The sequence below is a fragment of the Salvelinus alpinus genome, chromosome 4, assembly GCF_045679555.1.
Source record: "Salvelinus alpinus chromosome 4, SLU_Salpinus.1, whole genome shotgun sequence".
NCBI classification, from domain to species: domain Eukaryota; kingdom Metazoa; phylum Chordata; class Actinopteri; order Salmoniformes; family Salmonidae; genus Salvelinus; species Salvelinus alpinus.
This window is the reverse complement of record NC_092089.1, coordinates 46,056,387-46,081,638: the sequence shown is the minus strand read 5'-3', so window position 1 is coordinate 46,081,638 and position 25,252 is coordinate 46,056,387. Positions and strand designations below refer to the sequence as shown.

Genomic DNA, 25,252 nt, shown 5'->3' with positions numbered 1-25,252 from the left:
GGTTAGAAGTGCCCATTATTATGGCTACCATGGTTAGAAGTGCCCATTATTATGGCTACCATGGTTAGAAGTGCCCATTATTATGGCTACCATGGTTAGAAGTGCCCATTATTATGGCTACCATGGTTAGAAGTGCCCATTATTATGGCTACCATGGTTAGAAGTGCCCATTTTTATGGCTACCATGGTTAGAAGTGCCCATTATTATGACTACCATGGTTAGAAGTGCCCATTATTATGACTACCATGGTTAGAAGTGCCCATTATTATGGCTACCATGTTTAGAAGTGCCCATTATTATGGCTACCATGGTTAGAAGTGCCCATTATTATGGCTACCATGGTTAGAAGTGCCCATTATTATGGCTACCATGGTTAGAAGTGCCCATTATTATGGCTACCATGGTTAGAAGTGCCCATTATTATGGCTACCATGGTAAGAAGTGCCCATTATTATGGCTATCATGGTTAGAAGTGCTCATTATTATGGCTACCATGGTTAGAAGTGCCCATTATTATGGCTACCATGGTTAGAAGTGCCCATTATTATGGCTACCATGGTTAGAAGTGCCCATTATTATGGCTGCCATGGTTAGAAGTGCCCATTATTATGGCTATCATGTTTAGAAGTGCCCATTATTATGGCTACCATGGTTAGAAGTGCCCATTATTATCGCTACCATGGTTAGAAGTGACTGAAATAGGGGCCTCCCGAGTGGCGCAGTGGTCTAAGGTGCCACTAGAGATTCTGGGTTCAAGTCCAGGCTCTGTCGCAGCCGGCCGCAACCAGGAGACCCATGGGGCAGCGTACAATTGGCCCAGCACCATCCGGGTTAGGGGAGAGTTTGCCCGACAGGGATGTCCTTGTCTCATCGCGCACTAGCGACTCTAGTGCACGCCGAGTTTTAAAAAAGTAAAACGTAAAATGTGATTTAATTCTGCACACACCTGAGTTATAAAGGACTGAAGTAGATCTTCAGAGTTTGAAAGTGTTATGATTTGCACATTTAAAATGTTATTTCACTTGTGAAACCATGTGGTTTTGGAACACTTCATGTGATGATGTTTCACATGTGATCACTTAAAAAGCCCCACCACAGTTACAGCTAAAAAAAACACATGAAATCACATCTGAAAAAAACAAGTAAAAAAAAACTAGTGGTTTTCAGAAAACACTTGAACAAATCACCTGAAAATGTTCACAAGTCAGACATGTGGTTTTAGGATACGTGTGACGTTTCACATACATTTTTTTTTACATGTGAACAAATCACGTGAAAAACATCAGGTCTTTTCCCAACATTTCACATTGTGATATTAAAAATGTAATGTGTGCTTTTGTAACTGGCAGGATTAGAACCCAGATTTCCCACGGGAGAAGCCAACATCATTAGACCAAGAGGGCCTACACTAATTATTTATTCGCAGGTGGGGCTACCTCATTACGTGACCATGAGCAACCATGACCAACTCATGTACGCTACACTTTAACATGTGCATTTTCACATTTTAATGTCTTCTATCTCTGACTCGGGTCAGGCCCCTCTGTTTATTAACACTGTTGCCGATAAGCATGCTCCATATACAAAACTAAGAGTAACGGATAGATCAAACCCTTGGTTTATGCATGAATTGTCTGACAAATTACAGGAAATAAATGTCGCTTGGGCTAAGGCTAGACTGACTGATACTATGTCTGACTGGCAGCCCTTCAGACATTTGAGAAATAGATGTCTGGTTAGAAAAGCAAAGTCAATATACTTTTTGAACTGTGTATCTGAGAATGGTGGGAATCCAGCGAACTTCTGGAAAGTAGTCAAATCTCTGAAACAACGTAACTACTGTCTAATTTCCAAGTTATCTTGCCTTTCCAAAGTTTTAGAATCCCTGGCTAAGTTTCAGCTAAGAACTTTTTTCTCTTCTCATTCTATTCTAAATGTGCACCATTCTAGTTTTTGACCTGGCTATACCACCGTTTCAGCTGCTGCACTTGTTCTAGATTATGTGTTAAATAGCTTAGATCATAAAAACCATTATGTTGCCTTATTCATAGACCTTTCCAAGGCCTTTGATCACACTATTGATCATTACATTCTCATTCAAAGGCTGACTGAAATAGGCCTGGATCAGGCTTCTTGCAAATGGATTGAGAATGATCTGTCAGATAGGACAGAATGCATGATTTCTGATGGTGTCAAGTCTAGATTCCTGGATATTACAAAAGGAGTACAACAGGGGTCAGTACTGGGACCTGTTCTCTTTACTATTTATATACATAATATTGGTCTATCTGTTAAAATGTGTAATATTAATCTGTATGCAGACGACGCTGTTGCATTTATGTATGCCTTTGCCCCAACTGTTGACCAGGCTATGTTATAGCTACAATCTGAATTTGTTGCTTTACAGAAAACCCTGGTTGGTTTAAAACTTTAAAATGACTTATTGTGGGCCAAATTAAATATGTGTTGTTCTCTACTTCTTGCAAAACTGTTTCAGATGGACTACATATGTATTCATTGGTTCTCCAATGATCGGGTTCTCTTAAACCTTTGGATGCCGTCTACCATAGCCCTTTATCACAGGTGACCGTTTTAATACTCACCACTGCATCCTGTAGCAAAAGGTTGGCTGGTCCTCATTAAAGTCCCGTATAGATTACTTCATTATTCCTTTTTTCTTTACAAAGCCCTAATACACAAGCTTACGACTTACCTAACTTCTCTGTTAAAATATAGGTAAATCCGCTTTTAGTTTTAAAACACCTCATTGCTGGAACCAACTACAAAATATATTACAATTGGATGTTCTGGTGCTGCTTGGGCAATTTAAAATATTTATTGGGGATTTTCTTATTGAGGAATGTAACTGATTTTCTGGAATATTTGTATTGTGCTGTATTTTACTTGTTTTATACTGTATGTTATTTTTTATTTGTCTCATGAAATTGTATATGCAGGGCTCCCTTATGAAAGAGACCTTGGTCTCAATGGTGACTCCCTGCTTAAATAAGGTAAAATACACAACAACAACGAGGAAAAATTCAAAATTTGCTCAAATGGAGTTGAAATTTTCAGATTTTGTATACAAAAAGCATTACAAGAAAATTGACGTCTTGATTTTGTACAAAGAAATGGTTCTCAAAATCAGGTAGATTGATAAACACACTTTTTTGTAACCTCAATGTCAACTTGCTTTGACATCACATTGTTGTTTTTAGCTGTATAGATTATGGATTTTGGATGTTTTCAGTGTATTTTGAACGCTTTCAGACAATGCAATAAAGAAAGAGCACTAAAATTACAAAAAGTGAACTTGAGTTAACTGATTTACTTTAACATGTTAAACAGGATAAATCAGGAGCGCTAGCTTCTCTGTTCTTTTCACTGGGCTTCTTCCAACGACCACTGACCAACGTATGAGGAAGAGACGTGTGCGCCTGCAGCAGTAACACCCCAAATGGATGGCTCAGACATAAGAAATAATTATTTTTAACACATTTTAATTATTATGCTTAGGTAGGCTAAGTAACCTTTTTACCGAATGGCATTACAGAATTAGCTATTTCATATCTAGAAACATTGCTACTGCTATGTTTACACTACCTTTTCACATGTAAGGAGAATAACACTGTTTCGCCACCACACTTGCAATTCCACATGTGAAAGTTAGATTTTGATGTGGAGTTTTCTTACATGTGAAACTGCTGCAAATAAGATTTTCACATGTGAATGGTTTCCACATGTGAACTTCCATTTCCACATGTGAAAGTGAGATTGATGTGGTGTTCTTACTTTTACTCAAGTATGACAATTGAGTACTTTATCCACCACTGAAACCCCCCATACCATTTCATTACGTCCCTTAAAAAAACATGACAAATGTGCAATTTCACATGTGAAATCGCATTTTCACATGTGAAATAGCTGTTTTCACATGTGAAATAGCTGTTTTCACATGTTATGCTGAAATTGTCACGTGAAAACAAGAGACACATGAGGTCAGTTCTTCACATGAAACCAAATTTTCACATGTATTAAACACGTTAACACCACCTTTTCACATGAGGAGAATAACATGTTATCACCTCACATATGGAATTGCATTTTCATATGTTAAAAACATTGACGTTTGATGGTATCACATGTTGAAATTTTTCATCCCCATGCTGTGACATATACAGTATTTCACATGCAGTCATGTTTTCACATGTGCAGTTTCGTCACTAGTGCATATGGTATCCCTATTCTCAGATTGACTCCTTCTTGCATACCAATCTCCCAACATTACTAGACTCAACAAACTTATCTGGAACTGCCTCAAAGACATTTCCCACAATGGAAAAGTATTGTGTATTAAAGTAAGCATTGGTAACAAAAGATACCCTGAGGCTTATTTCAGTGGCTTTCATACTTACAGGCTTTCACAGTCAGTGCAAACACTACGCATTGAATGTTGTCAGTCTATTGTGTCCTAGCTACAAAGGCAGCTCAATAACCTTCAGCTCATGAAAGCACAAACATCTGAAAGAGACCATGACTGCACTAAAACTCAATATAGCATTCTTCCTTGGTAGCTTTGACTCAATGCCAAGGTATTTTTCTTAGAAATACATGTAACCACCCACAGCCTCACTTTGACAAAATGTGAGAGGTTGAACACAGAGGCAGACACATTTCACATTTGGGGACTGGTACTTTATGATTTTAATCCCTCCAGATAATTGTGTCTGAAGAATAAAGAAGGCAAACCGTTCCTTGAAAAGTTATATCATCATAGGTACACTTCCACTATGACAGACAAAATGAGAAAAGAAAATCCAGAAAATCACATTGTAGGATTTTTAATGAATTTATTTGCAAATTATGGTGGAAAATAAGTATTTGGTCACCTACAAACAAGCAAGATTTCTGGCTCTCACAGACCTGTAACTTCTTCTTTAAGAGGCTCCTCTGTCCTCCACTCGTTACCTGTATTAATGGCACCTGTTTGAACTTGTTATCAGTATAAAAGACACCTGTCCACAACCTCAAACAGTCACACTCCAAACTCCACAATGGCCAAGACCAAAGAGCTGTCAAAGGACACCAGAAACAAAATTGTAGACCTGCACCAGGCTGGGAAGACTGAATCTGCAATAGGTAAGCAGCTTGGTTTGAATAAATCAACTGTGGGAGCAATTATTAGGAAATGGAAGACATACAAGACCACTGATAATCTCCCTCGATCTGGGGCTCCACGCAAGATCTCACCCCGTGGGGTCAAAATGATCACAAGAACAGTGAGCAAAAATCCCAGAACCACACGGGGGGACCTAGTGAATGACCTGCAGAGAGCTGGGACCAAAGTAACAAAGCCTACCATCAGCAAGGGCATTGAAGATGAAACGTGGCTGGGTCTTTCAGCATGACAATGATCCCAAACACACCGCCCGGGCAACGAAGGAGTGGCTTCGTAAGAAGCATTTCAAGGTCCTGGAGTGGCCTAGCCAGTCTCCAGATCTCAACCCCATAGAAAATCTTTGGAGGGAGTTGAAAGTCCGTGTTGACCAGCAACAGCCCCAAAACATCACTGCTCTAGAGGAGATGCATGGAGGCATGGGCCAAAATACCAGCAACAGTGTGTGAAACCTTGTGAAGACTTACAGAAAACGTTTGACCTCTGTCATTGCCAACAAAGGGTATATAACAAAGTATTGAGAACAAAAGTTTGACCAAATACTTATTTTCCACCATAATTTGCAAATAAATAAATAAAAGATCCTACAATATGATTTTCTGGATTTTTTATCCTCATTTTGTCTGTCATAGTTGAAGTGTACCTATGATGAAAATTACAGGCTTCTCTCATCTTTAAGTGGGAGAACTTGCACAATTGGTGGCTGACTAAATACTTTTTTGCCCCACTGTATCCGTTTGCTGAAGCAAAGCTATAAGCTACATGCCCTGGCACCACAGAAACCCTATCATCGATCCGATCGGCAACCGCATAGATATGTCCCAATGTCAGCACCATGGACAGTGGTTTGTAGTGGCTCCCCACAATAGGGAGTGGGGGCCCACTCCAACCTTGCGGGGGTCCAGAGAAACTGCGTTACGCCAGTGTATAAGACAGACACTTTAAAACGTTATTCCTTATGATGTATTGTTGGACTGTCTGTTTTGCCATGTACAAATGTGTTATACCAGTAAAGGCCAATTTCAATGTTTCATCAAATATATATATATTTTTTTATATACCTACTGGGGTCCTCATTCAAGTGGCTAAATTATCAATTTGATGACCATCTTAAACAATTACATATATTAACTTAGTAGATAATGCAACACTTTATGTTGGTGTTGTCTTTATTTTGGCAGTTACCTGTATTTACCTCCAAGAAAACCTATGAGCAACCAATGGTGTATGTTTGTATGGGAATGACTGCCACCAGATGGCAATGTTAAGTAAAACGGTTTTCAAACTGTTGAGCTAAAACAGTTTATTTTTTTTGAGGGGGGGGGGGGGGGGGCTGGGGACAGAATAAAAGATACAGTAAGAAATGATCAAAATGCAGAAGGAAAAAAATTATATACAAGAGTCAATTCAGTAATTAACTTGATATAGTCCCCTTTAACTGTCCTTTCAGTTCTGGAAAAACAACCAATACAAAAGTCATGAAGACACAATCAGTGTCAGTTATCATTTAAACAAAACAAAGTCACAGTAGGCGTTACAGTAAATTAAGTAAGGAAGTAAATTAAGTAAATTAACTATATGTACTACATACTGTATGTATAACAACAAATGTGGGTGTGGAGGGGGGTGTATGATGATCCATTTATGTAGAATACATTTCATTCTATTTATTTATGTATTCCATGTGGAAGCAGCATCACTCTTTAATCGTCCATGACAAATTTCCCCATGTGGTCAATAAAGTATATCAGATCAGATCAGTGCTCTTTAAGCTGCAGGGTTAGTGGTGACCTCCTCGAGCAGAGGCTTATACTGCTCTAGGTCCCGGATGTTCTGCAACATATCAGAGCAAAGTTACACATTACTTGGCAGGACACAACAAACATTACCTTGGTTCTGTGTGTATCTACATATCCGTATTCTACTTCCATTTGTATGGCCGTTGTATTCGCTCTGTTCAAGGGTTCTCTGTTCATACCTCTTTTCCATTCTTGTACAAAGCCTTGATACCCAACACCGCAGAGCTTATGGTGACACAAAGCTGAAGGACTGTAAGGACGATGAGCACGATGTCCAAGGCATTCATCAACATCTAATGGTAGAACAAACACATGGAGGATTTGAACATATTGACAGTTGACTGGATTGTTTAGCAAGATAGTGCTGTTGGTGAACACTGGAAATTACAGAAACAGACTGGCATACCAGCTATTAGAATGTGCTTTAAACATGGTACCCACTATCTCTGTTTAAGGACACATGTTCGTTGCTAAATTAAGCAGTTTGATCCTTCTAATCAAATGTTCATATATTTGACTTAGAACAGACAAGGGACACCTTCCTCACATGATGGATATCATTAAAAAACTTCATTCAAAAGCACTCACCTGCGCAATCTGCTTGGCATCTTTGCATTTCGCCAAGAGTCTATCCCTCTCCGAATAACTGGGTGGTTTTGCCACCTGGCCGCCATAGTAGTCATCTCGCCAGTTGTAGTTGTCATCATTGCAAATCCACCAGAATTTGTAGTGTGCCAGGTCTATAGCATATAGCACAATTCCAGTAATGGCCAGAGCAGCACCTGACAGGTTCATCAACACATTGATACCCACCTAAAACACAATCAGAGAATATAAAACCAGTTTGACTCAACTGAGTAAACCACAGAGTACTAGATATCTCAGATATTCAGTTGATGATTATAATTCAGCTGGATCAGATTGAATGATTATTCAATGGAGGAAGGGAATGCGGCTAAGGAATGACAGGAAAGAGTTAAAGGTATGTGCATCAGTGAACAACTCACCAAGCAGGGACTGGGGAACTTCTCAGCCAAGATACACATGATGCCAACGGCTATAAACTAAGGAGAAGGCACACATATCAAATACGAACAACCTACACATTATTTGTCCTAATAAATAACAAAAACATTTGACTTTAACCCTGCATTTTAATTTTTTTTTAAGAATAAGTGTGGGTAGGCAGTTATGTTTCCTGGTTTTGTTTACTGTGGTTATAACTCCAAGTGAAATCACATGCTTCCATACTAAACATGATGACATGGTAAACGATAACAAAATAAAGTAAACTTACCACACCACCAAGCCAATAAGGAACCCCATTATTAGAATAATCCGGGCTAACAAGGATCATTCCCAAGCCAATGTTGAGAACTCCCACCATGATCTGTATAGTCTGTGAAAGAAGAAAATAATAATTTTATAAATCTCTCTCTCACTTCCGATGACAAATGCAACTCAGTGATGATAGACATGTATGTTGTGGTGTGTGTGTTAATTTAGTTCACCCACCCCCAGAGCTGTCTGGGAACTTGCTTGGAGTCTCCTCAGTCCCTGGGACACAGAACATGATGGGCTGTAGCACAAGGTCCCAAGTATTTGACACAGCTGGGTCCAACTGCTTCCTTCTTTAGAGTTCACAGTAAATACAGTCACCCCTCCACCTTTGGTCACAGTCACTGACATGCTGGCCACTCTTGGTTACACAGCTCTAAAACAAAAAGGCAGAACAATCACCTTAATGTTAAAATAAGTGTGTATGCCTTATACTGTCATGATGTTAAAAGGTGCACATTCATTCCAATAACATCTGAAAAAGTCTGTGTTGTATCTGCAGGATACAACTTTTTTTTAAAGGACCAACTATCCATTCCATTAGAGAATGTATTGCATTGTACAGCACTCTGAATATGACCTAAATAAGGGCTCTCTTACTGTCACTGCTACAGTGTGTATTGGGTCATAGTGACGAACAGGTTCCATCCCACGTGGACAACATTAAAGTGAATCTACCCATTATTTTGTTGCTTTGCTTTCCTTCATTGCGGTAATCTCTTGCCTCATTGAAAGATGATAGGAGATAGGGCATGTCATAAAGTGTGGTGATGAGTGGGTGTAGAGCCTCTGCTACACATGAGCAGGAAGTGCACAACACAACTCCCCCCTTCTGGGAAATGACTTGAAACAGCAAATGTATTACCATGTTGCTCAATTAACTTATGAATTCAAGCAAATCAGTACAGCACAACAATTCTGCATCACTTTACCATAAAGCATTTATGCCACTGATTGTTTACTTAGATATGGGGGAAACTCACGTCATCCACTTACAATGTATAGCACCCACCTGGGCGATGCCATCAATGGCAGCCATTTTGAATTAGAAAGAACTCCACCCATTTTGTACCAGTAGGCTACAGGTATTTACAAATAGTGTTTATTTTTAGTTAGCAGCAGAAAGTACACATACCATATAATGTCCCAGTAAACCAGATTAAACAGTACTGTAAAATACAGTACTATCCAGAAGTTACACATCCGTCTGTCAGTGGTGGAGTTCGTTTTGCATGTCCCGGTGCCCCGGGTGTGTAGAGATTTCACTTAAGGACCAATGGGATGGTTTAAAATACGCAAACTCCGCCCACCAGGAGCACCCGGCCATGCAAAACAAACTCAACCATTGGGTGTTCCCCATCAAATCCATCCCCTGACTCACGAATGTAAACCCTAACAAATGTTTGCATAGATTATAACTGCTGAACTTTGCAGTGTGAATTGTTTAATATAATCTATTTATTTACTATTTTGTAATTACATCATTTCTTTTTGAGAGCATGAAACAACTACACACAGATTTAAATTCACTCAAAACGTATAATTCAACATGTATTTTAGAGAAAAGCTCACCCGTTCCTGCAATTGAGATGGACACCTCTACAGGCCCTGTTCAATCACAGTGGCAGACCAGTCTGCTTGTTGCGCAGTTTGGTTTCCTTACAGGGAAGTAGCTGGTAGGGAGGGCTCAGCCAGTCTCAGCTAGTTCCCAACAGGCCCTCCTCCTCACTTTAAAGAGATCCTGAGAGGTTAACCCTTCCCTCACTGAATAATAAACATATAATGGATTCCTGTCATTTCCTGCCATACTGAAGAACCCCCCCACCACACACACAAAGCAAGGACTCCACAGTTGTTCTTTGCCATTTTAATGATTTTCTTTGTTTTTAATACAGCAAGCAGGGGCAAAGTACAAAGACGTGTAGTGCCAATTCTTCATTATTGTTGTTTAAGAGCTCATGCCAATACTACGTTACAATCACTAAATTCTTTACTTTGTCATAGTCTTCTATCTCACTCCTTTTCAATATGAGCACAATCAAGTGTAGTATGTGTCATGTGTTGTTGCTGGACTTAATCTAATGGTGTCAACTAACATTTCAGACAGCAATATAATTATGACTTCCATGGGTGAACACTTCACCAATCATTGATCTTAATGACTGTTTGAATGAGGTCGATACCAGGAAAGTCCATGGCAATCACCCCGAAACATGCACTGCTGTGGTCACTGGAGAACTGTCTCAGATACTGATCGAGCCATGGGTCAATCTTTTCAGCCACCTTCTTGGGAGTTAGAAACATGCCCAACAGTGTGCCAATGCCAGTGCCACTGGAGTAGCTCAGGACGATATAATCCCCACCACAATCACCTGAAGCTTGTGTCAAGTGTTTCACAATTTTGTTCTCCTTGTCTGCAATATGCGTAACTTCATAGTCACCCTTGCTGTCTGTTTCCAAGAGAGGAATGCCCAGCTTAAAGCTGGATTTCTGTACAAATATCATCTTTCCTCTTGCCTCAGCCATAGTTGGCATGTCAGACTTCACCCATACATCTGTATCATCAATAATAATTTCTCCAACCAGCTCCTCAACATTCTCTTTATCAAACAAATCAGGCTTTACTCTAATGAGCACCGCCTCACTTCTGAATTCGGACAAAAATGCTCTGATCGTGTCAAGGACCTCATAGAACGACTTGTGTTGGTAGACAACCCCGTGCATGACATAGAGTTTGTTTTCAAAGGCGAATATCCTGAGGTCCAGATAGCGTATGCCGGCCCTCAGCTGATCCCCCAACTCCCAGGCCTGACACTCTGCCGCTGGGCCTCCATAGAGAGCCATGGTGTCATGGGTACCAGGTATGGTGATGTCAGAGATTAATTTGTCGTCATCAATGGCCTCCATCCAGCCAATCTTGTAGGATTCTGGGAGTAGGAGTCCTTTGTCATTGAAGAAGAGGTCCTTTCCTTGGCAAAAACCTCTAAAAGTAAATCATACAACAAAGGATTGACTCATCATTTGTTTGTCATCGAAATATTGGTGTTTGAGGGTTATGAATGGTGTATAAGCTCACAGTAAAAAAAGATGTCACCTTGCACTTTCCTGAGCAGTGTACTCACTTTACCAAAGTCACCTTGTTCTGCAACTAATGTCATACCATTTATCAAAGGTCATCAGCTAGATAATAGAGACTGAAAGGTTGAAGAGAGGCTTTACTCAGGTACCATGTGTAACAGTTTAACTTTAGACCGTCCCCTCGCCCCGACCCGGGCGCGAACCAGGGACCCTCTGCACACATCAACAACTGACACCCACGAAGCATCGTTACCCATCGCTCCACAAAAGCCAAGGTGAACCAGTACTTCAGGTTTCAGAGCAAGTGACGTAACCGATTGAAAGGCCACTAGCGTGCACCACCGCTAACTAGCTAGCTATTTCACATCCGTTACACATGCTGTTTCATTCAAAGATGGGAGAATATAATCAGTCAATGGAGCATGGGATTGAGGGTGGTAGTGTTTGTAAAATATTGAAAAGCCAAATAAAGAAACCATGATAAAAAAAAATATGAATATATATTTTTTTAAACAATCAGTCCAGACTATGCTTACTTTTTCTTAAATATCTGTGTATCCCTGTGAATTACAACTTGCACCAAAGCCATATGTCACGTACACTCCCTCTCTGGCGCTCGGGGTCGTCAGGCGGCTCATTATTACGCACACCTGTCATCAGACTCACCTGGACTCAATCACCTGCCTGATTACCTTACATATCACTCCCTTTAGTTCAACCCTAGGCGTCAATGTTTCATGTCAGTACACCACTCCTGTTTCTTCTTTTGTTCCATATTTATTTATTAAATACACTCGCTGAACTTGCTTCCCGACTCCCAGTTTACACCATATGTATGGTATATCACAAAAACATCAATTGACTCACAGCATTTTGCTCACTTTTCATAAACTTTTTTACTACTTCCATTAAGTTTAAACTAAAAGAAGAAATGTTAGGTTCGAATCAGAGTGGACAATGTAAACCCCTACAATATACATTCTGGAATTAATGGGGACTTATTTTAAATACCTGTAGCCATACTTACACAAAAAGCAGTAACACGTAGAGGTGGCAAAACAGAGCTTTCTCAGTGGTCCTCATGGTCACGTTGAAGGAGGAAAACATTCAACAACCTGCCAAAAAACATGAATAGTATAATGCAAATCCAAAAATCATACTCCTGATTTTCTATATAGCCTACCTTTTCTAGATGGCTTTCCTATACCAAGACTGAAATACTGAACTGTTTCACCTGGCTAAAGACTGGCATACTCACATACAGCTCTGGACTAAGGAGTTTCACACAGGTGCTGGTGTTTTGACCTCTGCAGATTGGCAACAGAATTATAGCATACTGATAAAGGATAGGTGTGGCCTCGTAGTGTTTACCTACTGTTTTTCTTTTTCTTTGAGAAAGGTTAAGCACACTTCAAAAAGATCAAATGAAATCAAATGGTACATTCTCAGCCTTGATCTGCCTTCACCAATGTGAGACGAGCCTCGTTAAGAATGTCATTAGCTAGGTTTCCAGCCAATTTGGCGACAGATTTTAATATGAATATTCTTAAATCTGCATAAAGAACATATTGTAGCGACCCACACAGACAGCTGTGTGTTATGTGTTAGGCTAGTAGGTGGTTGTGTTGTACTGACCAGTACCCAGTGTTCGCGGGGTCCGACATGCCAATCAACCTGCTATCTGCCAATCACGGGAATGCCTGGAATGTTCTGATGCCGGGCATCCTGGCGGTTGGCGGAGTGGCGTGGAGGGGGGTAGGGCAGGGGGATGGAGCATTGGAAGTTAAGACCAGGTCCAGCCTTTGTTCTCTCTCTTACGTCTGTGCTTCACAAGAGAAGGTCACGATTGGCTTGTGGGTTATCTTCCATTTATTTGGCGTGGGCTACGGCCAAACAGTAGCCTGTGTAAAGTTGGTTTAATAAACCGTCAATTCGCAAACTCAATCCTCTGTCTGGACAATTGTTCATTTATGATCTAGTCAGGTCATTACATTGGTGTCAGAAGTAAAAACGTTCGTAAAAGTTAGCCAGCTAGCTAGCTGACTTATGTGGCTAGCTACCGTAGGTGAGAACGGGGGTTGAAAATGCTTCGAGGGAATCCGAAAGTGAAGGTGGAGGTAGGGGCCGACTATGGCCAAGGAGGTGCGTGTGCATGGACGTCGGAGGTTCTGGCTGAGGAGATCGCCAGGGCGTCGGAGCCCAGAGGCCGCTTGAGGGAGGACGTTAGAGTGATGGCGGCTGAAGCGGGCATGAGTGCTTCGTCGACTGTGTTTCACGCGGATTCTGGTGGGCGGACCGAAGGGGTGACGTCGACGCGGCGGGACGAGGAATCTGGGGCCCAGGATGTAAACAAACATGGCGGCGCCCAGTTCCCGGCTGCGTCCGTATCTGTTAAGACCCCGAAGTATTCCGGTAAGGCGGATTGGGAAGCTTTTCATGCTCAGTTTGAACTGTTAGCTAATTTTAGGGGGTGGTCGGGTGAAGAAAGGGCACTGCAGTTGGCTTTATGCCTCACGGATGAAGCTCTGGCCTGTTTGTTATTGATTAGCCCCGAGGACAGACATGATTATGGTGTTTTAGTGGGAGCACTGAGGAGGCGCTATGGACAGTGTGTACAGCCCGGGCTCCTGCGTTCCGAACTGAGTAATAGACGCAGGCAGCCTGGAGAGCCTCTACGGGTGCTAGCTAATGACATTGAGAGCCTCTCTCGGCGGGCATATGCTCACATGCCCCCCTCCGTGCAGAGCGAGCTAGCACGGGACCAGTTCATACAGGCGCTCTCTCCTACGGAGCTGTGCATACAGACCCAGCTGGCTCATCCTGGGTCATTGCAGATAGCCTTGGAGAGGGAGCTGGTGTTGGCTGGGGCTTCAGCTGGGGCTTTGGTGGGGGTGCAGGGAGACAGACCGTCTGTGCGAGCTGGGGGGCAGAGCAGGCCGGAGCCGGAAAAGCCTGCATGGGTGGCTGAAATGACAGAACTCATTCGTGCTGTGTCGCTACAGGCGGCACGAAACACACGCCCTGGTCCCAGGGTCTGCTGGGGTTGTGGCCAGCCAGGCCATCTGCGCCGAGATTGCCCCATGTCCCCCAGAGCTCAGGGAAACGGCTCGGGGTCCGCATAGACCAGGTAGTGCGGACCCCTGGCTTTCTATCCCAACCACCATCTTCTTCAGGAGGAGCCCACCAGCACAGACGGGGAAGCAAGGCATCACTTCCCCCAGAAGCAGACGAGGGCAAGCGGATGGAGCCTGTTGTTGTGGTGGGCCGGACCTGTGTTGGGGACTTTTGTCATGTCCCTGTCACTGTGGAGGGGGTGCCCTGCTCCGCCCTGGTGGACACTGGGTCCACAGTAACCCTGGTGAGGCCAGATATTGTGCCAGGTTGGACTCAGTGTGAGCCTACAACTGTGCAGCTCCGCACAGTCACAGGTGAGCTGGCACCCATGAAAGGGAAAGGAATAATGACTCTGACAGTAGGGGGTAGGACTGTGCGTCATCCTGTGTGGGTGGCGGCTGTGCAGGACCCTTGTATCCTGGGGTTGGACTTTCTTAGGAGCACAGGCTGCCAGTTAGACCTAAATAGGGGCACACTGAGCTTCCAGGGAGGGCCGGAAGTCACCATGGCCCCCTCTAATGTCACATTCACTCAACCCGACAAACCCTTTACTCCAACAGTTAAAGCAGCAGAGACTCATGGCTGCCCCCCCTCCCCCACAGCTGTGTGTGACTTTTCCCCAGCCCCCCTGTCACCTACGGCGGTGTGTTACATTCCCCCAGCTACCTCCATGACACAGCCCTCTGTGAGCCCGGGCCGCACCCCCCCAGCCCAGCTACCCCAGATGGGAGAGGAGAGGACACTGTCTGCAGTGAGGGAGATATGGGGGAGGAAGTGTGTTGGTCTTGACCCCGAGCAGCAGGAACGGTTGTGGCAGTTGCTGTTTGAATTCAGAGACAGCTTTGCGCTGAGTGAGGAAGAGGTGGGTCAGACTCATCTGGTGCAGCATGAGATCGACACAGGTGATGCTCGACCCATCAAGATGCGTCCCCGCCGTATCCCGCTGGCACGCCAGGAGGCGGCAGACAAGGCTGTGTTGGAGATGCAGCGGGCAGACTTCATTGAGCCCTCAGACAGCCCCTGGGCGGCGCCAGTCGTCATGGTTCCGAAGAAGGGGGGCAAGCTGAGGTTCTGTGCGGACTACAGGCGGCTGAATGAGGTAACAAGGAAGGACTCATACCCCATACCACGTATCGATGAGTCGCTGGACCTGGTTAGGGGGTCCTCCTGGTTCTCCTCACTAGACCTCCGCAGTGGCTACTGGCAGGTGCCCCTCTCCCCAGAGGCCAGAGCCAAAACTGCGTTCTCCACTAACAGAGGACACTGGCAGTTTAAGGTCCTGTGCTTTGGCCTGTGCAACGCTCCAGCTACTTTTGAGCGTTTGATGGACAGGGTGCTGTATGGCATCCCCCGACAGCAGTGTCTGGTATACCTCGATGACATCCTGGCCCATGGCAGCTCCTTCCAGTCAGCCCTGGGGGCGCTACGGCGTGTGCTGGAGAGGGTGGCTGCCGCAGGTCTGAAGCTCCACCCCGAGAAGTGCCACTTCATGAGGAGAGAGGTGTCCTTCTTGGGCCACCGAGTGGGGAAGGAGGGGATCAGCACCATGGAGGACAAGGTAGGGGCTGTCAGAGACTGGCCCACCCCCACCGACCAGCGTCAGCTGAAGAGCTTCCTGGGCCTGGCCTCGTACTACAGGAGGTTTGTACGGGGCTTCTCAAGCGTTGCTGCTCCACTGAACCGCCTGCTGCCGAAGGACAAGGCTTTCACTTGGACAGTGGAGTGTGAGGAGGCGTTCAACACCCTCAAACGTGCACTGATCGAGGCCCCCGTGCTCGCCCCCCCTGACCTCACCTTGCCCTTTATCCTGGACACAGACGCGAGCAATGTGGGCATGGGTGGGATGCTGGCCCAGGTGTGGCCAGAGGGGGAGACAGTGGTGGCGTACTTCAGCAAAATATTTGACAAACATGAGCGCCGCTACTGTGTCACCCGGCGGGAGCTCTTGGCTGTTGTGGCTTCTGTCAAACACTTCAAGTACTACCTGGGTGGTCTGCCCTTTACTGTAAGGACTGACCACTCTGCTCTCCAGTGGCTCATGTCTTTCAGAGAGCCAGAGGGGCAGGTGGCACGCTGGTTGGAGGAGCTTCAGCCGTATGACTTCACGGTGGTGCACAGGGCAGGGGCACGCCACTCCAACGCCGGCGCCATGTCCCGTCGGCCCTGTACCGCAGACGGCTGCCGCCACTGTGAACGGAGAGAGGGACGGGAGAGAGAGCTGTGTGCAGAGGAGGGGGGCTGTGCCACAGTGTGTCGGGCGAGCGGGCCTGTCTGCTGTGAGCTGCAGACTGTCGACGTGGCTGAATGGAGGCAGCAGCAGGGACAGGACACAGACATACAGCCAGTGCTACAGTGGGTAGAGGCGCAGGTGAGGCCACCATGGGAAGAGGTGACAGTGCTCTCCCTCGCGACCAAAGGGTTGTGGTCAAAGTTTGAGAGACTGTGGCTGGCTGATGGCGTGCTACAGCGGGCATGGAAGGAGTCAGCTACGGGAGAGGAGAGGTGGCAGGTGGTGGTCCCAAAAGCATTGCGGGAGGCTGTGCTCCAGAGTACTCATGGGGGGATAGGGACTGGACATTTTGGGGTCACAAAAACACTGCGCCGCCTCCGTCAGGGCTTCTACTGGGGGCAGCACAAGAGGGATGTGGAGGACTTTTGTCGCCGCTGTGACAACTGCACAGCGAGAAAGGGCCCCCCAGGCCGCTCTCATGCTCAGCTTCAACAGTTCCCAGTGGGGGCTCCCATGGAGAGGGTCGGAGTGGATGTAGTTGGGCTGTTCCCCACCACAGACAGTGGAAACTGCTGGGTGCTCACGGCCATGGACTATTTCACAAAATGGCCCGAGGCCTATGCTCTGCCTGACCAGGAGGCAGAGACCATCGTCGACACCCTGACAGCGGGGATGTTCAGCAGGTTTGGAGCTGCGGAGTCCATCCACAGCGACCAAGGCAGAAACTTTGAGTCCCGTGTGTTCGCCACCATGTGTGATAGGCTGGGTATGCACAAGACCCGCACTACTCCTCTCCATCCTCAAAGTGATGGCCTTGTGGAGCGCTTCAACAAAACGCTTGGACAGCAGCTGGCCATCGTCTCTTCCAAACACCAGCGTGACTGGGACAAGCACCTGCCTATGGTCCTCATGGCATGTCGCTCCGCTGTCCAAGACTCCACCTCCTGCACGCCTGCCCTCCTCATGCTGGGGAGAGAGATCCGCACCCCTGCGGATATGGCGTTTGGTCGGCCCCTGGATAGCCCGCATGTTCCCCCGGGGCCGGAGTATGCCCGGAGACTCCAGGACCGCCTGGAGAAAGCCCACACCTTCGCCAGAGAGCAACTGGTGAATGCAGGTGTGAGGCAGAAGAGGAACTATGACGTGCACACCCGGGGAAGGCACTTTGTGGCTGGGGAGCTGGTCTGGGTCTACAGCCCCCTAAGGAAAAAAGGCAGATGCCCCAAGTTGGACAGTCACTGGGTGGGACCCTGCAGTGTCCTGGATAGGGTAGGGGAGGTTGTGTACCGGGTGCAGCTTCCTCCCAGGGGGAGAAAGGTGGCACTGCACCGGGACAGGTTAGCCCCATACAGAGGGGCCTCTTCTCCCCAAACCCCAGGAACCCCCACAATTCCCCTCTCTGGCAATGACATTCTCCAGGCACCCACCCCCAGGTGCCGCAGACAAGACTCCAGACAACCCACTCCCCTTGTCTCCCCCCCTGTGTCACCGTGTGGTTCCCCAGAGCCACGGACTGTATTACCCGTTCCCGCTTCCTTGTCCCCCACATCCCTGCCTTCATCCCCTGGTACCCAGAGGGGCACTCTGCGACCATCACGGCCACGCAGGCAAAGGAGACCTCCGGGTCGCTTCAGAGACTTTGTTTGTTCCCTCGGGGACGAGGGACTTTGTGGTGGGGGGGGCTGTGTAGCGACCCGCACAGACAGCTGTGTGTTATGTGTTAGGCTAGTAGGTGGTTGTGTTGTACTGACCAGTACCAAGTGTTCGCGGGTCCGACATGCCAATCAACCTGCTATCTGCCAATCACGGGAATGCCTGGAATGTTCTGATGCCGGGCATCCTGGCGGTTAGCGGAGTGGCGTGGAGGGGGGTTGGGCAGGGGGATGGAGCATTGGAAGTTAAGACCAGGTCCAGCCTTTGTTCTCTCTCTTACGTCTGTGCTTCACAACAGAAGGTCACGATTGGCTTGTGGGTTATCTTCCATTTATTTGGCGTGGGCTACGGCCAAACAGTAGCCTGTGTAAAGTTGGTTTAATAAACCGTCAATTTGCAAACTCAATCCTCTGTCTGGACAATTGTTCATTTATGATCTAGTCAGGTCATTACATTGGTGTCAGAAGTAAAAACGTTCGTAAAAGTTAGCCAGCTAGCTAGCTGACTTATGTGGCTAGCTACCGTAGGTGAGAACGGGGGTTGAAAATGCTTCGAGGGAATCCGAAAGTGAAGGTGGAGGTAGGGGCCGATTATGGCCAAGGAGGTGCGTGTGCATGGACGTCGGAGGTTCTGGCTGAGGAGATCGCCAGGGCGTCGGAGCCCAGAGGCCGCTTGAGGGAGGACGTTAGAGTGATGGCGGCTGAAGCGGGCATGAGTGCTTCGTCGACTGTGTTTCACGCGGATTCTGGTGGGCGGACCGAAGGGGTGACGTCGACGCGGCGGGACGAGGAATCTGGGGCCCAGGATGTAAACAAACATGGCGGCGCCCAGTTCCCGGCTGCGTCCGTATCTGTTAAGACCCCGAAGTATTCCGGTAAGGCGGATTGGGAAGCTTTTCATGCTCAGTTTGAACTGTTAGCTAATTTTAGGGGGTGGTCGGATGAAGAAAGGGCACTGCAGTTGGCTTTATGCCTCACGGATGAAGCTCTGGCCTGTTTGTTATTGATTAGCCCCGAGGACAGACATGATTATGGTGCTTTAGTGGGAGCACTGAGGAGGCGCTATGGACAGTGTGTACAGCCCGGGCTACTGCGTTCCGAACTGAGTAATAGACGCAGGCAGCCTGGAGAGCCTCTACGGGTGCTAGCTAATGACATTGAGAGCCTCTCTCGGCGGGCATATGCTCACATGCCCCCCTCCGTGCAGAGCGAGCTAGCACGGGACCAGTTCATACAGGCGCTCTCTCCTACGGAGCTGTGCATACAGACCCAGCTGGCTCATCCTGGGTCATTGCAGATAGCCTTGGAGAGGGAGCTGGTGTGGGCTGGGGCTTCAGCTGGGGCTTTGGTGGGGGTGCAGGGAGACAGACCGTCTGTGCGAGCTGGGGGGCAGAGCAGGCCGGAGCCGGAAAAGCCTGCATGGGTGGCTGAAATGACAGAACTCATTCGTGCTGTGTCGCTACAGGCGGCACGAAACACACGCCCTGGTCCCAGGGTCTGCTGGGGTTGTGGCCAGCCAGGCCATCTGCGCCGAGATTGCCCCATGTCCCCCAGAGCTCAGGGAAACGGCTCGGGGTCCGCATAGACCAGGTAGTGCGGACCCCTGGCTTTCTATCCCAACCACCATCTTCTTCAGGAGGAGCCCACCAGCACAGACGGGGAAGCAAGGCATCACTTCCCCCAGAAGCAGACGAGGGCAAGCGGATGGAGCCTGTTGTTGTGGTGGGCCGGACCTGTGTTGGGGACTTTTGTCATGTCCCTGTCACTGTAGAGGGGGTGCCCTGCTCCGCCCTGGTGGACACTGGGTCCACAGTAACCCTGGTGAGGCCAGATATTGTGCCAGGTTGGACTCAGTGTGAGCCTACAACTGTGCAGCTCCGCACAGTCACAGGTGAGCTGGCACCCATGAAAGGGAAAGGAATAATGACTCTGACAGTAGGGGGTAGGACTGTGCGTCATCCTGTGTGGGTGGCGGCTGTGCAGGACCCTTGTATCCTGGGGTTGGACTTTCTTAGGAGCACAGGCTGCCAGTTAGACCTAAATAGGGGCACACTGAGCTTCCAGGGAGGGCCGGAAGTCACCATGGCCCCCTCTAATGTCACATTCACTCAACCCGACAAACCCTTTACTCCAACAGTTAAAGCAGCAGAGACTCATGGCTGCCCCCCCTCCCCCACAGCTGTGTGTGACTTTTCCCCAGCCCCCCTGTCACCTACGGCGGTGTGTTACATTCCCCCAGCTACCTCCATGACACAGCCCTCTGTGAGCCCGGGCCGCACCCCCCCAGCCCAGCTACCCCAGATGGGAGAGGAGAGGACACTGTCTGCAGTGAGGGAGATATGGGGGAGGAAGTGTGTTGGTCTTGACCCCGAGCAGCAGGAACGGTTGTGGCAGTTGCTGTTTGAATTCAGAGACAGCTTTGCGCTGAGTGAGGAAGAGGTGGGTCAGACTCATCTGGTGCAGCATGAGATCGACACAGGTGATGCTCGACCCATCAAGATGCGTCCCCGCCGTATCCCGCTGGCACGCCAGGAGGCGGCAGACAAGGCTGTGTTGGAGATGCAGCGGGCAGACTTCATTGAGCCCTCAGACAGCCCCTGGGCGGCGCCAGTCGTCATGGTTCCGAAGAAGGGGGGCAAGCTGAGGTTCTGTGCGGACTACAGGCGGCTGAATGAGGTAACAAGGAAGGACTCATACCCCATACCACGTATCGATGAGTCGCTGGACCTGGTTAGGGGGTCCTCCTGGTTCTCCTCACTAGACCTCCGCAGTGGCTACTGGCAGGTGCCCCTCTCCCCAGAGGCCAGAGCCAAAACTGCGTTCTCCACTAACAGAGGACACTGGCAGTTTAAGGTCCTGTGCTTTGGCCTGTGCAACGCTCCAGCTACTTTTGAGCGTTTGATGGACAGGGTGCTGTATGGCATCCCCCGACAGCAGTGTCTGGTATACCTCGATGACATCCTGGCCCATGGCAGCTCCTTCCAGTCAGCCCTGGGGGCGCTACGGCGTGTGCTGGAGAGGGTGGCTGCCGCAGGTCTGAAGCTCCACCCCGAGAAGTGCCACTTCATGAGGAGAGAGGTGTCCTTCTTGGGCCACCGAGTGGGGAAGGAGGGGATCAGCACCATGGAGGACAAGGTAGGGGCTGTCAGAGACTGGCCCACCCCCACCGACCAGCGTCAGCTGAAGAGCTTCCTGGGCCTGGCCTCGTACTACAGGAGGTTTGTACGGGGCTTCTCAAGCGTTGCTGCTCCACTGAACCGCCTGCTGCCGAAGGACAAGGCTTTCACTTGGACAGTGGAGTGTGAGGAGGCGTTCAACACCCTCAAACGTGCACTGATCGAGGCCCCCGTGCTCGCCCCCCCTGACCTCACCTTGCCCTTTATCCTGGACACAGACGCGAGCAATGTGGGCATGGGTGGGATGCTGGCCCAGGTGTGGCCAGAGGGGGAGACAGTGGTGGCGTACTTCAGCAAAATATTTGACAAACATGAGCGCCGCTACTGTGTCACCCGGCGGGAGCTCTTGGCTATTGTGGCTTCTGTCAAACACTTCAAGTACTACCTGGGTGGTCTGCCCTTTACTGTAAGGACTGACCACTCTGCTCTCCAGTGGCTCATGTCTTTCAGAGAGCCAGAGGGGCAGGTGGCACGCTGGTTGGAGGAGCTTCAGCCGTATGACTTCACGGTGGTGCACAGGGCAGGGGCACGCCACTCCAACGCCGGCGCCATGTCCCGTCGGCCCTGTACCGCAGACGGCTGCCGCCACTGTGAACGGAGAGAGGGACGGGAGAGAGAGCTGTGTGCAGAGGAGGGGGGCTGTGCCACAGTGTGTCGGGCGAGCGGGCCTGTCTGCTGTGAGCTGCAGACTGGTCCACCCACACAGACAGCGTTGTGAAGAAGGCGCAGCAGCGCCTCTTCAACCTCAGGAGGCTGAAGAAATTCGGCTTGTCACCAAAAGCACTCACAAACTTCTACAGATGCACAATCGAGAGCATCCTGTCGGGCTGTATCACCGCCTGGTACGGCAACTGCTCCGCCCACAACCGTAAGGCTCTCCAGAGGGTAGTGAGGTCTGCAGAACGCATCACCAGGGGCAAACTACCTGCCCTCCAGGACACCTACACCACCCGATGTCACAGGAAGGCCATAAAGATCATCAAGGACAACAACCACCCAAGCCACTGCCTGTTCACCCCGCTATCATCCAGAAGGCGAGGTCAGTACAGGTGCATCAAAGCAGGGACCGAGAGACTGAAAAACAGCTTCTATCTCAAGGCCATCAGACTGTTAAACAGCCACCACTAACATTTAGCGGCCGCTGCCAACATACTGACTCAACTCCAGCCACTTTAAAAATGGGAATTGATGGAAATTATGTAAAAATGTACCACTAGCCACTTTAAGCAATGCCACTTAATACAATGTTTACATACCCTACATTACCCATCTCATATGTATATATACTGTACTCTATATCATCTACTGCATCTTGCCATCTTTATGCAATACATGTACCACTAGCCACTTTAAACTATGCCACTTTATGTTTACATACCCTACAGTACTCATCTCATATGTATATACCGTACTCTATACCATCTACTGCATCTGCCATGCCGTTCTGTACCACCACTCATCCATATATCTTTATGTACATATTCTTTATCCCTTACACTTGTGTGTGTGTGTAAGGTAGTAGTGTGGAATTGTTAGGTTAGATTACTGTTGGTTATTACTGCATTGTCGGAACTAGAAGCACAAGCATTTCGCTACACTCGCATTAACATCTGCTAACCATGTGTATGTGACTAATAAAATTTGATTTGATTTAGATTTGGCTGAATGGAGGCAGCAGCAGGGACAGGACACAGACATACAGCCAGTGCTACAGTGGGTAGAGGCGCAGGTGAGGCCACCATGGGAAGAGGTGACAGTGCTCTCCCTCGCGACCAAAGGGTTGTGGTCAAAGTTTGAGAGACTGTGGCTGGCTGATGGCGTGCTACAGCGGGCATGGAAGGAGTCAGCTACGGGAGAGGAGAGGTGGCAGGTGGTGGTCCCAAAAGCATTGCGGGAGGCTGTGCTCCAGAGTACTCATGGGGGGATAGGGACTGGACACTTTGGGGTCACAAAAACACTGCGCCGCCTCCGTCAGGGCTTCTACTGGGGGCAGCACAAGAGGGATGTGGAGGACTTTTGTCGCCGCTGTGACAACTGCACAGCGAGAAAGGGCCCCCCAGGCCGCTCTCATGCTCAGCTTCAACAGTTCCCAGTGGGGGCTCCCATGGAGAGGGTCGGAGTGGATGTAGTTGGGCTGTTCCCCACCACAGACAGTGGAAACTGCTGGGTGCTCACGGCCATGGACTATTTCACAAAATGGCCCGAGGCCTATGCTCTGCCTGACCAGGAGGCAGAGACCATCGTCGACACCCTGACAGCGGGGATGTTCAGCAGGTTTGGAGCTGCGGAGTCCATCCACAGCGACCAAGGCAGAAACTTTGAGTCCCGTGTGTTCGCCACCATGTGTGATAGGCTGGGTATGCACAAGACCCGCACTACTCCTCTCCATCCTCAAAGTGATGGCCTTGTGGAGCGCTTCAACAAAACGCTTGGACAGCAGCTGGCCATCGTCTCTTCCAAACACCAGCGTGACTGGGACAAGCACCTGCCTATGGTCCTCATGGCATGCTGCTCCGCTGTCCAAGACTCCACCTCCTGCACGCCTGCCCTCCTCATGCTGGGGAGAGAGATCCGCACCCCTGCGGATATGGCGTTTGGTCGGCCCCTGGATAGCCCGCATGTTCCCCCGGGGCCGGAGTATGCCCGGAGACTCCAGGACCGCCTGGAGACAGCCCACACCTTCGCCAGAGAGCAGCTGGTGAATGCAGGTGTGAGGCAGAAGAGGAACTATGACGTGCACACCCGGGGAAGGCACTTTGTGGCTGGGGAGCTGGTCTGGGTCTACAGCCCCCTAAGGAAAAAAGGCAGATGCCCCAAGTTGGACAGTCACTGGGTGGGACCCTGCAGTGTCCTGGAGAGGGTAGGGGAGGTTGTGTACCGGGTGCAGCTTCCTCCCAGGGGGAGAAAGGTGGCACTGCACCGGGACAGGTTAGCCCCATACAGAGGGGCCTCTTCTCCCCAAACCCCAGGAACCCCCACAATTCCCCTCTCTGGCAATGACATTCTCCAGGCACCCACCCCCAGGTGCCGCAGACAAGACTCCAGACAACCCACTCCCCTTGTCTCCCCCCCTGTGTCACTGTGTGGTTCCCCAGAGCCACGGACTGTATTACCCGTTCCCGCTTCCTTGTCCCCCACATCCCTGCCTTCATCCCCTGGTACCCAGAGGGGCACTCTGCGACCATCACGGCCACGCAGGCAAAGGAGACCTCCGGGTCGCTTCAGAGACTTTGTTTGTTCCCTCGGGGACGAGGGACTTTGTGGTGGGGGGGGCTGTGTAGCGACCCGCACAGACAGCTGTGTGTTATGTGTTAGGCTAGTAGGTGGTTGTGTTGTACTGACCAGTACCAAGTGTTCGCGGGTCCGACATGCCAATCAACCTGCTATCTGCCAATCACGGGAATGCCTGGAATGTTCTGATGCCGGGCATCCTGGCGGTTAGCGGAGTGGCGTGGAGGGGGGTTGGGCAGGGGGATGGAGCATTGGAAGTTAAGACCAGGTCCAGCCTTTGTTCTCTCTCTTACGTCTGTGCTTCACAACAGAAGGTCACGATTGGCTTGTGGGTTATCTTCCATTTATTTGGCGTGGGCTACGGCCAAACAGTAGCCTGTGTAAAGTTGGTTTAATAAACCGTCAATTTGCAAACTCAATCCTCTGTCTGGACAATTGTTCATTTATGATCTAGTCA

At 48.5% G+C, this 25,252-nt stretch overlaps 2 protein-coding genes across 4 annotated transcripts in view; both read right to left on the bottom strand.

Moving 5' to 3' along the window:
- Nucleotides 1-6,465: 6,465 nt before the first annotated feature.
- Nucleotides 6,466-10,021, bottom strand: LOC139573728 (transmembrane protein 176B-like). The gene is made up of 7 exons (XM_071397520.1): nucleotides 9,887-10,021; nucleotides 8,492-8,690; nucleotides 8,274-8,375; nucleotides 7,984-8,040; nucleotides 7,565-7,789; nucleotides 7,156-7,269; nucleotides 6,466-7,010 (listed from the first exon to the last, which is right to left on the bottom strand). The coding sequence occupies exons 2-7, from the start codon at nucleotides 8,663-8,665 to the stop codon at nucleotides 6,945-6,947; spliced, it is 738 nt and encodes a 245-aa protein (XP_071253621.1). The 5' UTR covers nucleotides 8,666-8,690; nucleotides 9,887-10,021; the 3' UTR covers nucleotides 6,466-6,944.
- Nucleotides 10,022-10,165: 144 nt separating this feature from the next.
- LOC139573727 (1-phosphatidylinositol phosphodiesterase-like) overlaps nucleotides 10,166-25,252 on the bottom strand; it is a 15,877-nt gene continuing 790 nt past the window's right edge. The window contains exons 1-3 of one of the 3 annotated variants that reach the window (XM_071397517.1): nucleotides 12,651-12,717; nucleotides 12,420-12,507; nucleotides 10,166-11,297 (exon numbers count right to left, since the gene is read on the bottom strand). In XM_071397517.1, coding sequence (XP_071253618.1) covers nucleotides 10,454-11,297; nucleotides 12,420-12,499 — 924 coding nt within the window. In that variant the 5' untranslated portion in view covers nucleotides 12,500-12,507; nucleotides 12,651-12,717 and the 3' untranslated portion in view covers nucleotides 10,166-10,453. Of the gene's footprint in view, nucleotides 11,298-12,419; nucleotides 12,596-12,650; nucleotides 12,718-25,252 lie in introns of those variants that run through there. The other 2 variants (XM_071397519.1, XM_071397518.1) reach the window with 2 other exon arrangements.